The sequence below is a fragment of the Macaca nemestrina genome, chromosome X (assembly GCF_043159975.1).
Source record: "Macaca nemestrina isolate mMacNem1 chromosome X, mMacNem.hap1, whole genome shotgun sequence".
Lineage (NCBI taxonomy): Eukaryota > Metazoa > Chordata > Mammalia > Primates > Cercopithecidae > Macaca > Macaca nemestrina.
This window is the reverse complement of record NC_092145.1, coordinates 106,214,757-106,232,834: the sequence shown is the minus strand read 5'-3', so window position 1 is coordinate 106,232,834 and position 18,078 is coordinate 106,214,757. Positions and strand designations below refer to the sequence as shown.

Sequence of the window (18,078 nt, the reverse complement as noted above, 5' to 3'; positions counted from 1 at the left end):
TTGGAGACCAGCCTGGCCAACACGGTAAAACCCCGTCTCTACTAAAAATACAAAAATTAGCCAGGTGTGATGGCATGAGCCTGCAATCCCAGCTACTCAGGAGGCTGAGGCAGGAGAATCGCTAGAACCCGGGAGGCAGAGGTTGCAGTGGGTCAAGATCGTACCACTACACTTCAGCCTGGGTAACAGAGTGATACTCCATCTCAAAATAATAATAATAATAATAAATTAAAAATAAAATAAGAAATAAAACCTAAAGGGAGGCAAAAGCTAAGAGTAATGGGAGTTGTCTATAAGGCAAACTGTGACACAAATAAATGTGGAATACAATTTCTTGAATACATATTTCTTCTATCCATATTAGCTTTATCATTACCGTGACACTAAGGATATAGAATCAAATTTTTAAAACTTTGTCCACTCTCAACTGTTAGAAGCAAATTAACCCGTGGGGGCCTACTGACTGTTAAGCTGATGGCCAAAGGTGATGAAAGCTTGTCAAAGGCACACACACACACAAACACAACCCAAACGTCAGTTCAAGAAAAATTCAGCACATGATATCCAAGTCTAAAATGGTAAACAACATGCACTGACACAATTCAATCTAGAGTATGGTTTGGCTTCTACTCAAAAGTCAAACTCAGCATGACTGAAAGGTCAGAAAACGACCCAATGCAAGATAAGAGAAAAATGCATCTTTTAGTTATGTCATTTTGCTACAATTGCACCCACCTTTCAGATTTGTTTTGACGAATACATCCTTCAATGATTTCTTTGACTTCAGGATCAGTGACTTTATTGAAGCTGGCTGGTTTTATGCCCTAGGAGAAAAAAAATGGTTTCTAGTAACAAATGATGCAACTGAAAGCCCAAGTCAACATGACATTTATTAAACATTATTTTTATCACTAAACCATAGTCAAATTTTAAATGAAGTATTTGTAAATATATATGTATATATATAGAGAGAGAACATAAGTTTAATAACCTTTTGGCAAGGATGTTGTCTACAAATAACAGTAAAAAACTGTAAATAATCTAAACCTCTGACAACAGAGGCAAAGTTACACATATTATGTTATATATATACCATGTTTTTCAAATCTAGACCTGCAGGTATATATGACAATATACAGAAATTAAAAATGTTCTCAGAATAATTAATGACATGGAAATTATCATAATGTACTATTAAGTAGGGAAAAATAGGATCCCAAAATCTACATATAGTATAATCCCAATTAACAAAATATAATAAACAAGTTTATTATTATTATTTTTTTGAGATGGAGTCTCACTGTGTCACCCAGGATGGAGTGCAGCAGCGCGATCTTGGCTCACTGCAACTTCCCACCTCCCTGGTTCAAGCAATTCCCCTGTCTCAGCCTCCTGAGTAGCTGGGATTATAGGCGCACACAACCACGCCCGGCTAATTTTTCTGTATTTTTAGTAGAGATGGGGTTTCACCATGTTGGCCTGACTGGTCTTGAACTCCCGATCTCAGGCAATCCGCCTGCCTCAGCCTCCCAAAGTGCTGGGATTACAGGCGTAAGCCACCGCGCCCAGCCATAAACAAGTATTTTTTTGAAATCAGAAAATAATTAATGCTAGTTTTAAAAACTTTTGAAAATTCAAAATAAAGGCTTCTCTACATTCCAATTCTCTGTCTATATATATATATATAATTGTTTGTTTGTTTTGTTTTTGAGACATGTATTTTGTTTTGTTTTTGAGACAGAGTCTCACTCTGTCACCCAGGCTAGAGTGCAGTGGTACGATCTCAGCTCACTGCAACCACTGCCTCCTGGGTTCAAGCGATTCTCATGTTTCAGCCTCCCAAGTAGCTGGGATTACAGGCATGCGCCTCCATACCTGGCTAGTTTTTTTTTTTTTAATAAAGATGTGGTTTTGCCATGCTGGCCAGGCTGGTCTCAAACTCCTGACCTCAGGTGATCCGCCCACCTCGGCCTCCCAAGGTACTGGGATTACAGGTGTGGGCCACTGTGCCCAGCCTACCTTGGCTTTTAATGTAATCTAATTGCAAATTTTTATAATTTAGTTTTATTTTCAATGGCTATGTTTAACAATTGGATTGCAGAATTTCTGAAAACGTAATAGCATTTGTGAGCTGGTATGAGCCAGCTCATGCACATCCTACCCTATGGACCTTGTTTGGATCCTGATTTGAACAAACCAACTGTAAAAAGGCATCATTTAGACAATTTTGAAAATTTGAGTATGGACTGGGTTTCAGATATTTGATATTAAGGAATTATTCATGAGTATTTTAGGGGGGACGATTACATGATTTTTTTTTTTGGAGACAGAGTTTGCTGTCACCCAGGCTTGAGTATAGTGGCACGATCTCGGCTCACTATAGCCTTGACTTCCTGGGCTCAGGCAATCCTCTCACCTCAGCCACCTTAGTAGCTGGGACCACAGGTACACACCACCACACCCAGCTATTTTTTTTTTTTTTTTGTATTTTTGTGTAGAGATGGGGTTTCACCATGTTGCCCAGACTGGTCTTGAACTACTGGGCTCAAGCAATCTGCCCACCTGGGGCTCCCAAAGTACTAGGATTACAGGCATGAGCCACCATGCCTGAGCTACATGATTTTTTTTTTTTTTAAGGTTCTTATCTGTTAGAGATGTAAACTGGAAAATTCATGGGTGAAATGACATGATGCCTGAGATTTGCTTTAAAATATTCCAGGATACAATATGTATGGGGGCAGATAGCTGAAACAAGGTTGACAAAATGTTTGTTGTTGAAACTGGTGATGGTTACACGGGGCTTCATTATGCTATTCTACTTTCAAGTATGTTTGAAAATTTCTATAAGAGCTCAGAAAAAGAGATAAGGCTAGAATGTGTTTTTAGTTTTGGCCCATATTTTGGAAGGCCATAAATAGAAAAGAATTTTGTGTTAAGATTTTCTAAGTTACAGCTCCTGAACTGTTTTTACGTAGGAGCAGAGAAAGGCAATAATTTACCCAGAGCTGAGAAATGAATATACCAGTGGGAAGGTCAAAGAGGGCTTTTTCCATAGGTAGAATAACAGGTCAATTTTTTTTAATTTTTAAAATTTATTTATTTTTTAAAATTTATTTTTATTTTTAATTTTTTATTGTACTTTGAGTTGCTGTTTTAATACATCTATTTTTTGAATAGTGACTTTATTATTTTATATTAAAGTCATTAAAAATGCCATATCACAATTCAGATTTCCATCTGTCTTAAGCTTCTACATTTTAGGAACTAAATTAACTCCTAATTTCATCAGATTTATCTACCATGTAATATTGGGCTTTCTGATTCTGTGTCCTTTGAGGTAGCATGACAGGCGTAGAAGTATATGTTAGATTGCCTCATTCCATAACAATTATTCTTTCCATTGTATCTTTCTGCTTCCAGCTTAATTTGGAATTTTCTATTAAATGACTCCAATGATCTTACTTGGGTTATTTTTTAAATCTAAAATGCTTAAATAAAAGATAATAGAATATAAAATAAGCAGATTCAGAAAGCCAATATGTTGGCTTTTTATAATATGTTTATTATGAAAACATTTTGAATTGTCTGGACTTCATTTATTTGTTATTGAATTCCTAGAACCTGATAATTAGCTTGAGGTACGTGCTCTCAGTATTTTATTATTGCTTAAGGATAAAAACAATACAGATTAATATATAGGTATATATGTTCATATATATACATATATACACATACATACACATATGTATCTACTGATTGCTCCTTGCTTCTAGCCATTCTAGAAGACTGAAATATATTGAATTGGGCTGGGTGCAGTGGCTCATGCCTATAATCCTAGCATTTTGGGAAGCTGAGGCAGGAGGACTGTTTGAGCCCAGGAATTCAAGACCAGACTGCGCAATACAGCAAGATCTTGTCTCTACAAAAAAAAAAAAAAAAAAAAAAAATTAGCCGAGTTTGGTGGCACATGCCTGTAGTCCCAGCTACTCTGGAGGCTGAGGTGGGAAGATCACTTGAGCCTGGGAGGTTGAGGCTGCAGTGAGCTGTGATCATGCCACTGCACTTCAGCCTGGGTGACAGAGTGAGACCCTATCTTTAAAAAAAAAAAAAAAAGAAAGCAAAAAAAAGCCAAAGTAATAAAAACTGAAAACATCACTCCCTAACTATTTTACTACAGTTTACTATTATTTATGCGTTTGCGGTTATTTAGTTACTCTATCTGCATGGTAGAAATAAACATACAATGAGTGCAACAGTGCATCTCTTCCCAACTCTTCATTCAGTGAGGTCACACTGGTAACTTGAAATCAGCCATGGTGGGAGTACTTATACCACAAAAATCAGCAAATACTAGAAGTCAGCATTCTTTCTTTCTTCAGAGAATCAGGTGTTAAACATTTACCAGCTCACCACTACTCTTAATTAAGTCTCTTGTATTCTATAAAAGCCTCCCTTCCTGTTTCTTTTATAAAATGTATTTGTTGGAGAAACTAGGTCATTTGTCCTATAGAATGCCCCACATTCTGGATTATAGCCTTATTTCTTATTGTCTCCTTACACAAACTTCTAGAGTCAGACAGACTTGGGGTCAAAACCCACCATTATCAGTAGCTGCGGGAAGTTGGGCAAGGTACAACCTCTGATTCTCAGTTTCATCATCTGTAAACTGAGGATTGCACCTATCTCGTAGGGGATAAAGACTAAAGTATGTGGTGGCCAGGTGCAGTGGCTCACGCCTGTGATCCCAGAACTTTGGAGGCCAAGGTAGGCGGATCACGAGGTCAGGAGTTCAAGACCATCCTGGTCAACATGGTGAAACACTGTCTCTACTAAAGATACAAAAAATTAGCCAGGCGTGGTGGTGCGTGCCTGTAATCCCAGCTACTTGGGAGGCTGAGGCAGGAGAATCACTTGAACCCAGGAGATGGAGGATGCAGTGAGCCAAGATCGTGCCATTGCACTCCAGCCTAGGTGACAGGGTGAGATTCGGTCTCAAAAAATAAATAAATAAAGTATGTGGTAAACCGCATGCATTAAAAAACAGTATCTCCTCACATCTGTTAGAATGACTATTATCAAAAAGATGAAAGATAAGTGTTGGCGAGGATGCAGAGAAAAAGGAACGCTTGTACGTTGTTGATGGGAATATAAATGGTACAGCTGTTATGGAAAATGGTATGGAATTTCCTCAAGAAAACTAAAAATAGAACCACCATAGCAATTCTACTTCTTGGTAGATACCCAAAGGAATTGAAATTAGTATGTCAAACAGATACATGCACGCCTATGTTCATTGCATCACTATACACAATAGCCAAGATATGGATGACCTAAATGTTCATCAGTGAATGAATAAAGAAAATATGGTATATATACACAATGGAATACGATTCAGCCTTTAAAAAGAAGAAAATTCTATCATTTGTGACAATGTGGATGAACCTAGAAGACATTATGTTAAGTGAAATAAAGCAGCACAGAAAGACAAATACAACATGATCTAATTTGCACATGGAACCTAAAAAAGATGAACTCATAGAAGAGTAGAATGATGGTTACCAGAGACTGGGAGTTGTGGGGGAGGAAATGGGGAGCTATCGGTCAAAAGGTGTAAGTTGCAGTTAGGAGGAGTAAGTTTTGAGATCTACTGTACAGCAGGGTAACTACAGTTGATAATAATAACAATATACTGTAAATTTCAAAATAACTTAGTAAATTTCAAATGTCTTACCACATAAAATAATAAGTGGGGTGACAGATATGTTAATTAGCCTGATTTAATCATTCCACATTTGTGTGTGTGTGTCTGTGTATCTCAAAACATCACATGGTACCCCTTAAATGTGTACAATAACAATTTGTCAACTAAAAATGATATTCATTTTGGCTGGGCGCAGTGGTTCACACCTGTAATCCCAGCACTTTGGGAGGCTGAGGTGGGTAGTGGATCACAAGGTCAAGAGATAAAGACTATGCTGGCCAACATGGTGAAACCCTGTCTCAACTAAAAACACAAAATTAGCTGGGCATGGTGGTGCACGCCTATAGTCCCAGCTACTTGGGAGGCTGAGGAAGGAGAATTGCTTGAACCGGGGAGGTGGAGGTTGCAGTGAGCCGAGATCCCGCCACTGCACTCCAGCCTGGTGACAGACTGTGTCTCAAAAAAAAAAAAAAAAAAAAAAAAAAGATATTAATTTTAAAAGAATTTTAAAAACTGGTACCTACTAATGTTAAGCTACCTAAAACAATCTTTCACAGCCCGTCTTGAGCTGCCCAACTGGATATGAAGTAGTCCTCTTTTGAATAAGCATAACACTTTGCTTCTACCTTCCTTATGTCCCTTACTATACTCTCATCCTCTTATTTTATAGTCATTTGTGAATTTATATTATTCCCTTATTTAAAATGTAAGCTCTTTGAGGGTAGCAAACACTTCTTACTCATCTTTGCATTCCTTACAATTTCTAACACAAAAATTTACTCATAGCAGGACTCAAATACTGTATCTATTGAACTATATTTTGAATGCCCTTTCATAAAAGGGCTTTTAGACCTAGAAGAAACTATGTAGTCAGTTTCTATTATTCAGCTTTGAAAAATAAGATCCATCTAACAGATAACTAAAAATTCCTTATGAACAAATATATATAGATGATATACCTGTACGTTTTCCCAAAGACACTAATACAAAGCATTTTATATGACTCCAATGAAGCATAGTCATATGGTATAAATCTAAGGCTTGTTGCATTACAATTGTTAATTTTAATACTGTTACCTAGAGCTAAACCAAAATTAGTTTTGAGTAAGTCAAACTTAACTAATTTCAACATGAAATGTGGCAACAGATAAAGTAAAAAGAAAAAAGTTATACCTACACTAGTTACTTTCCGGTATATTTGAGCTGCATTCTGACACTCAGAATAAGGATACTCCGACGTGGCCATTTCCAGCATACACATTCCAAAAGCATAAACATCTACAGATTCATCATAGTGTTCTTCATACATCTCTGGAGCCATAAACTCAGGAGTTCCTACAAAATAACACCACCACCACATTTTTTATGAAAGAGAAAAAAGTATCCACCAAGATCACATCCCCTTTCCCAAAAGGATTATCTGTGTTAATTTCTACTCCCCCAAAGCAAATTTCTTTTCTTTTTTTTTTTTTGAGATGGAGTCTTGCTCTGTTGCCCAGGCTGGAGTACAGTGGTGCGATCTCAGCTCACTGCAACCTTTGCCTCCTGGGTTCAAGCAATTCTCCTGCCTTAGCCTCCCAGGTAGCTGGGATTGCAAGCGCCTGCCACCACGCCTGGCTAATTTTTGTATTTTTAGTAGAGACGGGGTTTCACCATGTTGGCCAGGCTGGTCTCGAACTCCTGACCTCGTTATCCACCCGCCTCAGGCTCCCAAAGTGCTGGGATTACAGGCGTGAGCCGCCGTGTCTGGCCGCAAATTTTTAAGTATACAATTTGTTGAATATTTGCTATATCTACATAAAGCACTGAAATAATGTATTTAATTTTCCATACTGATAAGAGTATAATTTGTAATGCTCAAGATTAGGTAATGATTAATAAAATGTTTTTATTTCTATCCTTTTTACTTAAATTTTTCTGAATTAACTCAGTAAATTCTCTTACTTACGTCCTTAGGACCTTTCAATAATCCTAAATATAAATATAATCCCACAAAAAATACATTAGGATGTCTCTGAAATAAGCCAATATATAATAGGTATTTCAAAGCAAATTCAGTCTAAGCCCAGTGTTGGCAAACTTTTCTGTTAAGGGCCAGATAGTAAACTGTTTAGGCTTTGCAGTTTGTATGGTCTCTGTCACACAACTACTCAACTCTGTCACTTATAGGTGCAAAAGCAGCCCTAGACAATCTGTAAATGAGTGAGTGTGGCTGTGTTCTAATAAAATTTGATTTACAAAAACAGGCAGTGAGCCACATTCACCCCACTGGCCATAGCTGGCTGATCCCTTTTCTAGACCTATACAATTGAAAAATCTCTCTTTACCCAACCAGTAAACTTTAAAACATTAATCACCAATGACACTCTTAGCAAATGAGGTGCGCATTAAGGTGGCTAATCCTAGATCACCAATCTTCACAGATCCAGTGGGTCCCGTGATGAAAATATTGTCACACTTCAGATCCCGGTGAATAATAGGAGGAGTCCTAGTGTGCAAGAACTGCAACCCCTTTAAAATTTGCCTGCACCAGCTCCTTAAGACCTTTGGTTTCATGACTTTAAATCGTTTTAAGTACCTATACAAAGAAACAAAAGACCATGTGTAAACAAACATATCCAGCTTATTATATGAACACTATTAAGGTAAGTTACATAAGCAAACAACTTATGCACTATGATTCCCATCACTGAGTTGTTTTCTATTGTCTGTTATGGCAAAAAAAAAAAAGGTTTTTTTAATCTAATACTTCATTCTTAGATAAGACATCCTACCAAGCATAGCCTTTTTTTTTTTTTTTTTTTTTTTTTAAGATGAAGTCTCACTCTGTCTCCCAGGCTGGAGGGCAGTGGTGCAATCTCAGTGCACTGCAGCCTCCGCCCCCCAGGTTCATGTGATTCTCATGCCTCAGCCTCCCAAGTAACTGGGACTACAGGCGTGCACCACCATGCTGAGCTCATTTTTGTATTTTAGCATAGACAGGGTTTCACCATGTGGGCCAGGCTGGTCTTGAACTCCTCACCTCAGGTGATCTGCCTGTCTCGGCCTCCCAAAGTGCTAGGATTACAGGCATCAGCCACCACGCCTAGCCAAGTGTAGCATTTTTACTTCAAACTAAGAATCATTCCACAGTGGCCTTTTGTAGAATGGCAGCACAATTTTAAAAAGAAAGTCCTTCTCTACTACCTAATAACTGCTTATATAAAGTCACTAGAGGGTTAAACTATGTAAAATTTTAGTATATACACAAATGTTAGGAAACAAAAAGTTTACACCATATTTAATACTTGCAAGTGATTAAACCACATTTAATATTTACAAGTCATTATTCACCAAATGAATAATTATGGTTAGAAATAAAAGACCATAATAGTCTATAATACTATAATATTATACTATACAATACTACATATTATACTATATATTATAATACTATAATAATATACTATAATACTATAATACCATAATAGTATCGCTCACTAGATATTTGAACTTGACGAAGCCCTTTCAACCTTCCACTATCTTCTACAAAATAAAATTATGGCCGGGCATGGTGCCTCGCCTATAACCCTAGCACTTTGGGAGGCTGAGGTAGGCAGATTGCTTTAGCCCAGGAATTCGAGACCACCCTGGGCAACATGGCGAAATTCCATCTCTACAAAAATTATTTTTAAAAATTAGCCAGGCAAGTTGCCGCATGCTTGTGGTTCCAGCTACTCAGGAGGCTGAGATGGGAGGGTCACTTGAGCCCAAGGAGGTCGAAGCTGCAGTTAGCCATGATCATGCCACTGCACCACTCCAGTCTGGGTGACAGAATGAGACCCTGTCCCAAGAAATAATAAAATAAAATAAAATAAAATAATATTCTCTACAATGATTTTTAATTCTAAAATTCTATAATATCCCACAAATATTAACTTCTCAGTACTGTATGTTTTAACAAACTTCATTAACATCTCAATTTTTTAACCTAACTTAAAACAGTCACTAGATTTGAATCTACAAATTCTCTTTTTTTTTTTTGAGACAGGATCTGGTTTTGTCAACCAGGCTGGAATACAGTGGCACGATCATGGCTCACTGCAACCTCCACCTCCCAGGCTCAAGCCATCCTCCAACCTCAGCCTCCTGAGTAGCTGGGACTACAGGTGTGTGCTGCCACATCTGGCTAATTTTTTTATTTTTTTGGTAGAGACAAGGTTTCACCATGTTGCCCAGGCTAGTCTTGAGATCCACCCTCCTCAGTCTCCCAAAGTGCTGGGATTACAGGTATAGCCACTGCGCCTGGCCAGATTCTAAAAATTCTTTGAGTAGTTTTATTTTATAAAAAGTGTTATGACTCCTAAAAATTATTTCCAAATAAAACTACATTGGCACTATCAGGGTCAACTTACGTCTTTAAGGTTCCAGATGTCATTAGTTCAGTCACTAATACAATACATTTCTTTCCTTTTAATATAGATTCCCAGGAATCATAAAATCGAACTATATTGGGGTGCTGGAGACCCTTCAGCATCTCTGCTTCTTCCTTGAATCTTTGCTGCTCAGCTTTGGTTAACTTTCGGTCCTGAAAAGGAATAACAAGTTCCAAAATAAAGTCATGAAAATTCTCATGCACATTTCTAATACCACTCAACTGAATGCTTTATTGCATTTATGCATGTATGTGTATATTTATTTATTTTTGCCTGTCAATGCTTTTCTCAAGACTTGTATCATCACAGATATCCTTTATTAGTTACTTTGACTCCTCCAACATGGCAATGCAGCTACTGTTATATTTCATAAGTACATTATAAACCCACCTGGGTAATAAATCAGTATCTTGAAAAATAGTATCTCAAAATGCATTGAGAAAAAGCAATAAAGCAGACAGGAAAGTTTCCCTAAGAAATCCCTGAGTTTCCATATCTAAAACATCTGTAATGTCAGAACAGGAACAACCAAAATGTTAAACATCTAGACATTTAATCTAATTAAATTTCTGAATTGCCAAAATAAAAGTGCTCTAGGTTTCCATAGAGAAATATTAGGTTATGAACCAGTGAAAGACATTCAAATAGGCATTGGACCTCTGATCTGCTACATTAACTGCTAGAAGTCAAAGGAGCAATTTTACAGAATTCTGAGGGAGAACTATGGCCCTAAAATTCTGATCCCAGACAAGCTATCCATCAAGTTTAAAAGGGAAAAAATCCTACATTTCTAGACAACAGGGACACAGACAGTACACCACCCCGTACACTGTCTCTGACCATATCACTCAAAGAACTTCAATAAAAATGTGGCCATAAAAAGTTAGAAAAGGCAGGCATGGGCTGGGCACGGTGGTTCACACCTATAATCCTAGCACTTTGGGAGGCCAAGGTGGGATAACCAGCCTGGCTAACACAGTGAGATCCCCGTCTCTACAAAATAATAATAATAATAATAAACAGATGGGTGTGGTGGTGCATGTTTGTAGTCCCCAACTACTTGAGAGGGTAAGGTGGGAGGATTGTTTGAACCTGGGAGGCAGAGGTTGCAGTGGGCCAAGATCATGCCACTGCACTCCAACCTTGGTGACGGAGTAAGCCCCTGTCTCAAAAAAATTGTATTACAAAAATAAAATGTTGGAAAAATTTTGTTATCAAAGTTGTACATGACATCATCTTCTAATTTGTTTTATTCTTTTTCATAGCATGCTATGTTTTATTTCTCATTCCTTTTTTTCTAGACAAAGTCTCACTCTGTCACCCAGGCTGGAATGCAGTGGTGCGATCTCAGCTTACTGCAACCTCTGCTTCCCAGGATCAAGTGATTCTCCTGCCTCAGCCTCTTGAGTAGCTGGGATTACAGGTGTCCACCACCAGGCCCGGCTAATTTTTGTATTTTTAGTAGAGATGGGGTTTCACCATGTTGACCAGTCTGGTCTTGAACTCTTGGACCTGAAGTGATCCCCCTGCATCGGCCTCCCAAAGTGCTGGGATTACAGGCATGAGCTATCACACCTGGCCTTCTCATTCCTTTCCTTGTGTTATTTCTCCCCTATTTTCTTCACCAGTTTCCTTAATCATTTTTCAGAAAGCCCAAAATAATAAAATATAGTTATCCTATTTTTATGTACGTAAATTTTAAATTAATTTCAGTTTTTCTGAATTCCCTCTTCCTTTCTTTTAATGTTATTTTCCTAACTTCATAGCATGAGTACTAAATTCCTTTAGTTATTATTCAATAATAATGAAGATATTTTAGGCTATAAATTTTCTAACAGGTATAACTTTTGCAGTGACCCACAGGTTTTGTTGTAATGTCTTCTCTTTTTTATTGCTTTCTAGTTTATAATCTCAGTTTTGATTTTCTCTGTGATTCAAAATTTATCTAGGAATGTGATTTCTGCTCTCTAATTAGTTAAGAATCTTTTGGTTATTTATTTCATTATTTATTTCCAATCTTATTGAGTAATGCAAGTACAAAATCTCTCTTCTTTAACTTAAGGTTTTCTGGGGGCCACATATAACAATGTATATTTCCTGTTTGAAAGATATAAAGTTCTATACATCCATCGAATAAAGTTTGTGGATTGTGGATTATATTATTCAACTCCTCTGTATTTTTTTATTTTTTTATTTTTTTGAGATGGAGTTCCGCTCTTGTTGCCCAGGCTGAAGTGCAATGGCGCAATCTTGGCTCACGACAACCTCTGTCTCCCAGGTCCAAGCTATTCTCCTGCCTCAGCCTCCCGAGTAGCTGGGATTACAGGCATGCGCCACCAGTCTGGCTAATTTTGTATTTTTAGTAGAGACGGGGTTTCTCCATGTTGGTCAGGCTGATCTTGAACTCCTGACCTCAGGTGATCCACCCGCCTCGGCCTCCCAAAGTGCTGGGATTACAGGCCTGAGCCACGGCGCCCAGCACAACTCCTCTGTATTTACTCACTTTTTGTGTACTAGATGTCTCCTATTCTGAAAGAAATGCACATGAAATTTCCCACTACAAATACATGTTTGTCTTTTTTGAAAATGCTATTAGAGGTTATTCAGCCAAAATATTTTTGGTGTCTACAAGTTTTTCATACAATTTCTTAAACTATAAAGTATATAATTTCATAATATCCTGTCTAATGTTTCAACCTTGTTTTTCTCCTTTTCTGATGTACATTAACATTGCCACTTTGGGGACAGGTGTGGTGGCTCACGCCTGTAATCCCAACACTTTGGGAGGCCGAGGCAGGCAGATCACCTGAGGTCAGGAGCTCGAGACCAGCCTTGCTGACATGGCGAAACCACATCTCTACTAAAAACACAAAAAATTAGGCGGGTGTGGTGGCACGTGTGTGTAATCCCAGCTACCCGGGAGGCTGAGACATAAGAATCGCTTGAGCCCAAGACGCAGAGGTTGCAGTGAGCCAAGACCATGCCACTGCACTCCAGCCTGGGAGACAGAGTGAGACTCTGTCTCAAAAAAACAAAAACAAACAAAACAAAACAAAAAACATTGCCACTCTTGCTTTCTCTTTGCTTGTTTATATCTTTACCTTTTCTTTATCACTGCTTTAAGTATTATTTTAGTAAACAATACATGTGAGTTTTGTCTTTTAACTCCACCTGACAGTCTGAGTTTCTTAATAAGCAAATGCAACATGTCCACATACTATACTTAATTTTACCAAATACTATACTTAATTTTACTCCTTCAATCTTATTTTATGTTATTTATTTATTTTACTTTATTGTTTTCTATTATTAACTAAGAGATGTATCAGGCCAGGCACAGTGGCTCACATTTGTAATCCCAACACTTTGGGAGGTCAAAGTGGGTGCATTGCTTAGGCTCAGGAGTTTAAGAGCAGCCTGAGCAACATGACGAAACCCTGTCTCTACAAAAAATACAAAAATTAGCCAGGCATTGTGGTGTATGTCTGTAGTCCCAGCTACTTAGGGGGCTGAGGCTGGAGGATCGCTTGAACCCGGGAGGTCGAGACTATAGTGAGCCATGTTTGCACCACACTGCACTCTAACCTGAGTGACGAAGTGAGACTCTATCTCAAAAAACAAAGAGGTACATAATATTTTTCCTTTTTTACTAGTGGATAGCCTCCCTTTCCACTCTATATCAAACATATTTATCTGTTATAAGAAATTAAGTAACTCATCTACTCGTTCTCCCTACTTCACCTAGCCCCCACTCACCAAAAATAATCTAAAATACTAATACTTCCTCCCCTTTCTATCATACCACATAGACAATACATGTAGAAGACTTAATCACTGGTCAGGCACGATGGCTTATGCCTGTAATCTCAGTACTTTGGGAGGCTGAGGCAGGTGAATTGTTCAAGCTCAGGAGTTCGAAATCATCCTGGGCAACATGGCAAAACCTCGTCTCTACTAAAAATAAAAAAAATTAGTCGAGCATGGTGGCACATCCCAATAGCTGTAGTCCTAGCTACTTGGGAGGCTGAGGTGGGAGGATCACTTGAGCCTGGGAGGTGGAGGTTGCAGTGAGTCAAGATTCCGCTACTGCACTCCAGCCTGGGCAACAGAGGAAGACCTTGTCTCAAAAAAAAAAAAAAAAAAAAACTTAATCACCCCTACACTGTCTACTCCTATATGATTGCCCCTCCCCCTCACAGACTTCTGTTCTAGCTGTAGAGTCTTTACTTAGCACTTTCATCAAATATTCCATTCATTCAATGTCAACATATGTTATTTTCACAGATCTAGCTTCATCTTTTTAACTATTACATAGTTTTCTGCACTATGGTCCATGAATATCTTTTTCACCCTGGGAGATGATATCTTAGCTGATTAGAGATTCTTGGATGATGTAGCCTTTTCCCCTTAATGGTCTACCATCTTTTAGCTTCTAGCATTGAAGATAAGAAGAAAGGTGCATGTAAGATTCTTTTTTCTTGGTTAGTCTAGTTATCTACCAGATTTTACCTAGATATCTACTTTTAGATACTACTACTTTTTGATTATCGAGACTACTAATTCAATCAGAAAAGTGATTCTTTTCCCCTCATATTCAATCCTCCTCTTCTGAGTCCTTGATTTACTCAGAGGGGCCCTGGGATACCTTATGTAGTCCCATGAGTGATGGAGCTATAGCAGTCTCTCCCCTGAGGGCTGCTCTGTAACAACGAACATCTTGTTAGACATCGAGGAAGTGTGTTTGCTCCTTATTTTCCTAGAATGCAAAAGCTAACTCTCTCTCCTACTCTGTAGATGATAAATGACCCCGTCTACCCTCTAGACCCTCAAGACTAAAAGACTGGTCAGCCCACTAGTCTTTTAGCTCTGCTCACACTTTTGAGGGGGCATAACTATTCAAAGAGATCAGCAGATCTTCCCCTGTATTATAGGTGGAATGTTTGTGTCCTCTCTCCTCTGTCAAAATTTGTAAGTTAAAACCCCAACCCCCTATGTGACTGTATTTGGTGACAGGGCCTCATAAGGGTGGGTCCTTGATCCAATAGGATTAGTATTCTTATAAAAAGAGACAACAGAGGCGGGGCGCGGTGGCTCATGCCCGTAATCCCAGCACTTTGGAAGGCCGAGGTGGGTGGATCACCTGAGGTCAGGAGCTCACCAGCCTGTCCAACATGGTGAAACCCCGCCTCTACTAAAAATATAAAGAAGTAGCCAGGCGTGGTGGCGGGCACCTGTAATCCCAGCTACTCTGGAGGCTGAGGCAGGAGAATCGCTTGAACCCAGGAGGCGGAGGTTGCAGTGAGCTGAGATTACGCCACCACACTCCAGCCTGGGCAATAGAGCGAGACTCTATTTCAAAAAAAAAAAAAAAAAAAAGACAAGGAGTCAAGAGAAAGCTCACTGCCAACTCTCCTCACCAAGCCAGGAAGAGAGCCCTCACCAGAAACCCACCAAGCTAGAACTTGATCTAGGACTTATAATCTCTACAACTTTGAGAAAAGATGCTCAATATCATTAGTTGTCAGGGTAATGCAAATCAAAACCACAGTAAAATACCACTTCACACCCATTAGGATGGCTACTATCTAAGTAAATAAATATATAAATAATTAAGAAGTGTTGGCAAGGATATGGAGAAACCTTGCACATTGCTGGGGAATGTAAAATGGTATAGTCATTGTGGAAAGCAACATGATGGTTCCTCACCATATTAAACATAGAATTACCATACGCTGCAGCAATTCTACTTTTAGGTATTCTAGGTATATGCCCAAAAGAATTGAAAGCAGAGACACAAACAGACATTTGTAGAACCATGTTCATAGCAGCATTATTCACAACAGCCAAAACGCAGAAACAACTCAAATGCCCACCAACACATGAATAAACAAAATATGGTATATGGTATATACATACAATGGAATACTGTTTAGCCTTAAAGAGAAAGGAAATTCTGATACATGCTACAAAACATGGCTGAATCTTTTTTTTTTCCCCCCGAGACGGAGTCTTAATCTGTCACCCAGTCTTGAGTGCAGAGGCACAATCTCAGCTCACTGCAACCTCCGCCTGCCTGGTTCAAGCAATTCTCCTGCCTCAGCCTCCTGAGTAGCTAGGATTACAGGCACATGTCACCATGCCTAGCTAATTTTTGTATTCTTAGTAGAGACAGGGTTTCACCATGTTGGCCAGGCTGGTCTCGAACTCTTGACCTTGTGATCCGCCCACCTCGGCTTCCCAAAGTGCTGGGATTACAGGCGTGAGCCACCGCACCCGGCCAACATGGATGAATCTTGAAAACATTATGGTAAGTGAAATAAACGAGACAGGAAAGACAAACATTGCTTGATTCCACTTATATGAGGTACCTACAATAGGCAAATTCATAGAGACAAAAAGTAGAATAGTAGTTAACAGGAGCTAGGCAGAATGGGAAATGGGAAGTTAAATTGTTTAATGAGTACAGAGTTTCTATTAGGAATGATAAAATACTGGAGATGGACACTGCTATGTACAATGATGTAAATATACTTAATGCCACTGAAAAATTGCACACTTAAAAATGGTTAAGATGGCTGGGCACAGTGGCTCACGCCTGTATTCCCAGCACTTTGGAGGCCAAGGCGGGTGGATAACTTGAGACCAGGAGTTCGAGACCAGCCTGGCCAACATGGTGAAACCCCATTCTCTACCAAAAATACAAAAATTAGTCGGATGTGGTGGCACGTGCCTGTGATCCCAGCAACTCGGGAGGCTGAGGCATGAGAATTGCTTGAACCCAGGAGGCAGGGGTTGCAGTGAGCTGATATCATGCCACTTCACTCCAGCCTGGACAACAGAGTGAGACTCTGTCTCAAACAAACAAACAAACAAACAAACAAACAAAGATTAAGATGGTAACTCTTACGTTATATATTAGACATTTTGCCACAATAAAAACTATTTTTAGAAAGTTAAGGAAGTCAGCTGGGCACAGTGGTTCACATCTGTAAGTCTAGCACTTAGGGAGGCTAGGAAGGAGTTCAAGACCAGCTTGGGCAACAAAACAAGACCCCATCTCTACAAAATAGCCGGGCATGGAGGCACGCACCTGTAGTCCTAGCTACTTGGGAGGTTGAGGCAGGAGGATCACTTGAGCCCAGGCATTTGAGGCTGCAGTGAACTATGGTCACGCCACTGCACTCCAGCCTGGGCAAGACAGCAAGACCTTGTCTTGAAAAAAAAAAAAATAAGGAACTCAGAGAACAAAAGCAAGGAAACAAGTAGAGTCTTTATGTTTTACTATCTGACCTGACTAATAAGTCTTTTCTTTTTTTTTTTTTTGAGATGGAGTCTTGCTCTGTCATCCAGGCTGGAGTGAGTGGTGCGATCTCGGCTCACTGCAACCTCCGCTTCCCTGGTTCAAGCAATTCTTGTGCCTCAGCCTCCCACAGTAGCTGGGATTACAGGTGCTCGCCATCACACCTGACTAATTTTTGTATTTTTAGTAGAGACGGGGTTTTGCCATGTTGGCCAGGCTGGTTTTGAACTCCTGACCTCAGGTGATCTGCCCACCTCGGCCTCCCAAAGTGCTGGGATTACAGGTGTGAGTCACTGCCCCCAGCCCAACATGACTAATACGTCTTAAATGCCCCTATAATTGGCTACAAGTCCTCTACTCACGATAGACAGCAGATCTACTCTGAAGTATAAAGAGTAATTCTTTTTTGAGACAGGGTGTCACTCTGTCACCTAGGCTGGAGTGCAGTGGCGCGATCTCAGCTCACTGCAACTTCCACCTCCCAGGTTCAAGCGATCCTCCCACCTCAGCCTACCGAGTAGCTGGGACTACAAGCACGTGCCACCACACCCAGCTGATTTTTGTATTTTTTGTAGAGATGGGATTTCGCCATGTTGCCCAGGTTGGTCTCAAACTCCTGACCTCAAGTGATCCACCTGCCTTAGCCTCCCAAAGTGCTAGGA

The 18,078-nt window shown here is 39.4% G+C and overlaps 1 protein-coding gene across 6 annotated transcripts in view; it reads right to left on the bottom strand.

The window, feature by feature from the left end:
- Positions 1-18,078, bottom strand: part of LOC105493799 (WNK lysine deficient protein kinase 3) — a 172,225-nt gene that overhangs the window by 114,511 nt on the left and 39,636 nt on the right. For all 6 annotated transcript variants that reach the window (XM_071089345.1, XM_024796556.2, XM_071089343.1 and 3 more), the window contains exons 3-6: positions 10,096-10,268; positions 8,059-8,279; positions 6,879-7,036; positions 736-824 (exon numbers count right to left, since the gene is read on the bottom strand). In XM_071089345.1, coding sequence (XP_070945446.1) covers positions 736-824; positions 6,879-7,036; positions 8,059-8,279; positions 10,096-10,268 — 641 coding nt within the window. The remainder of the gene's footprint in view (positions 1-735; positions 825-6,878; positions 7,037-8,058; positions 8,280-10,095; positions 10,269-18,078) is intronic.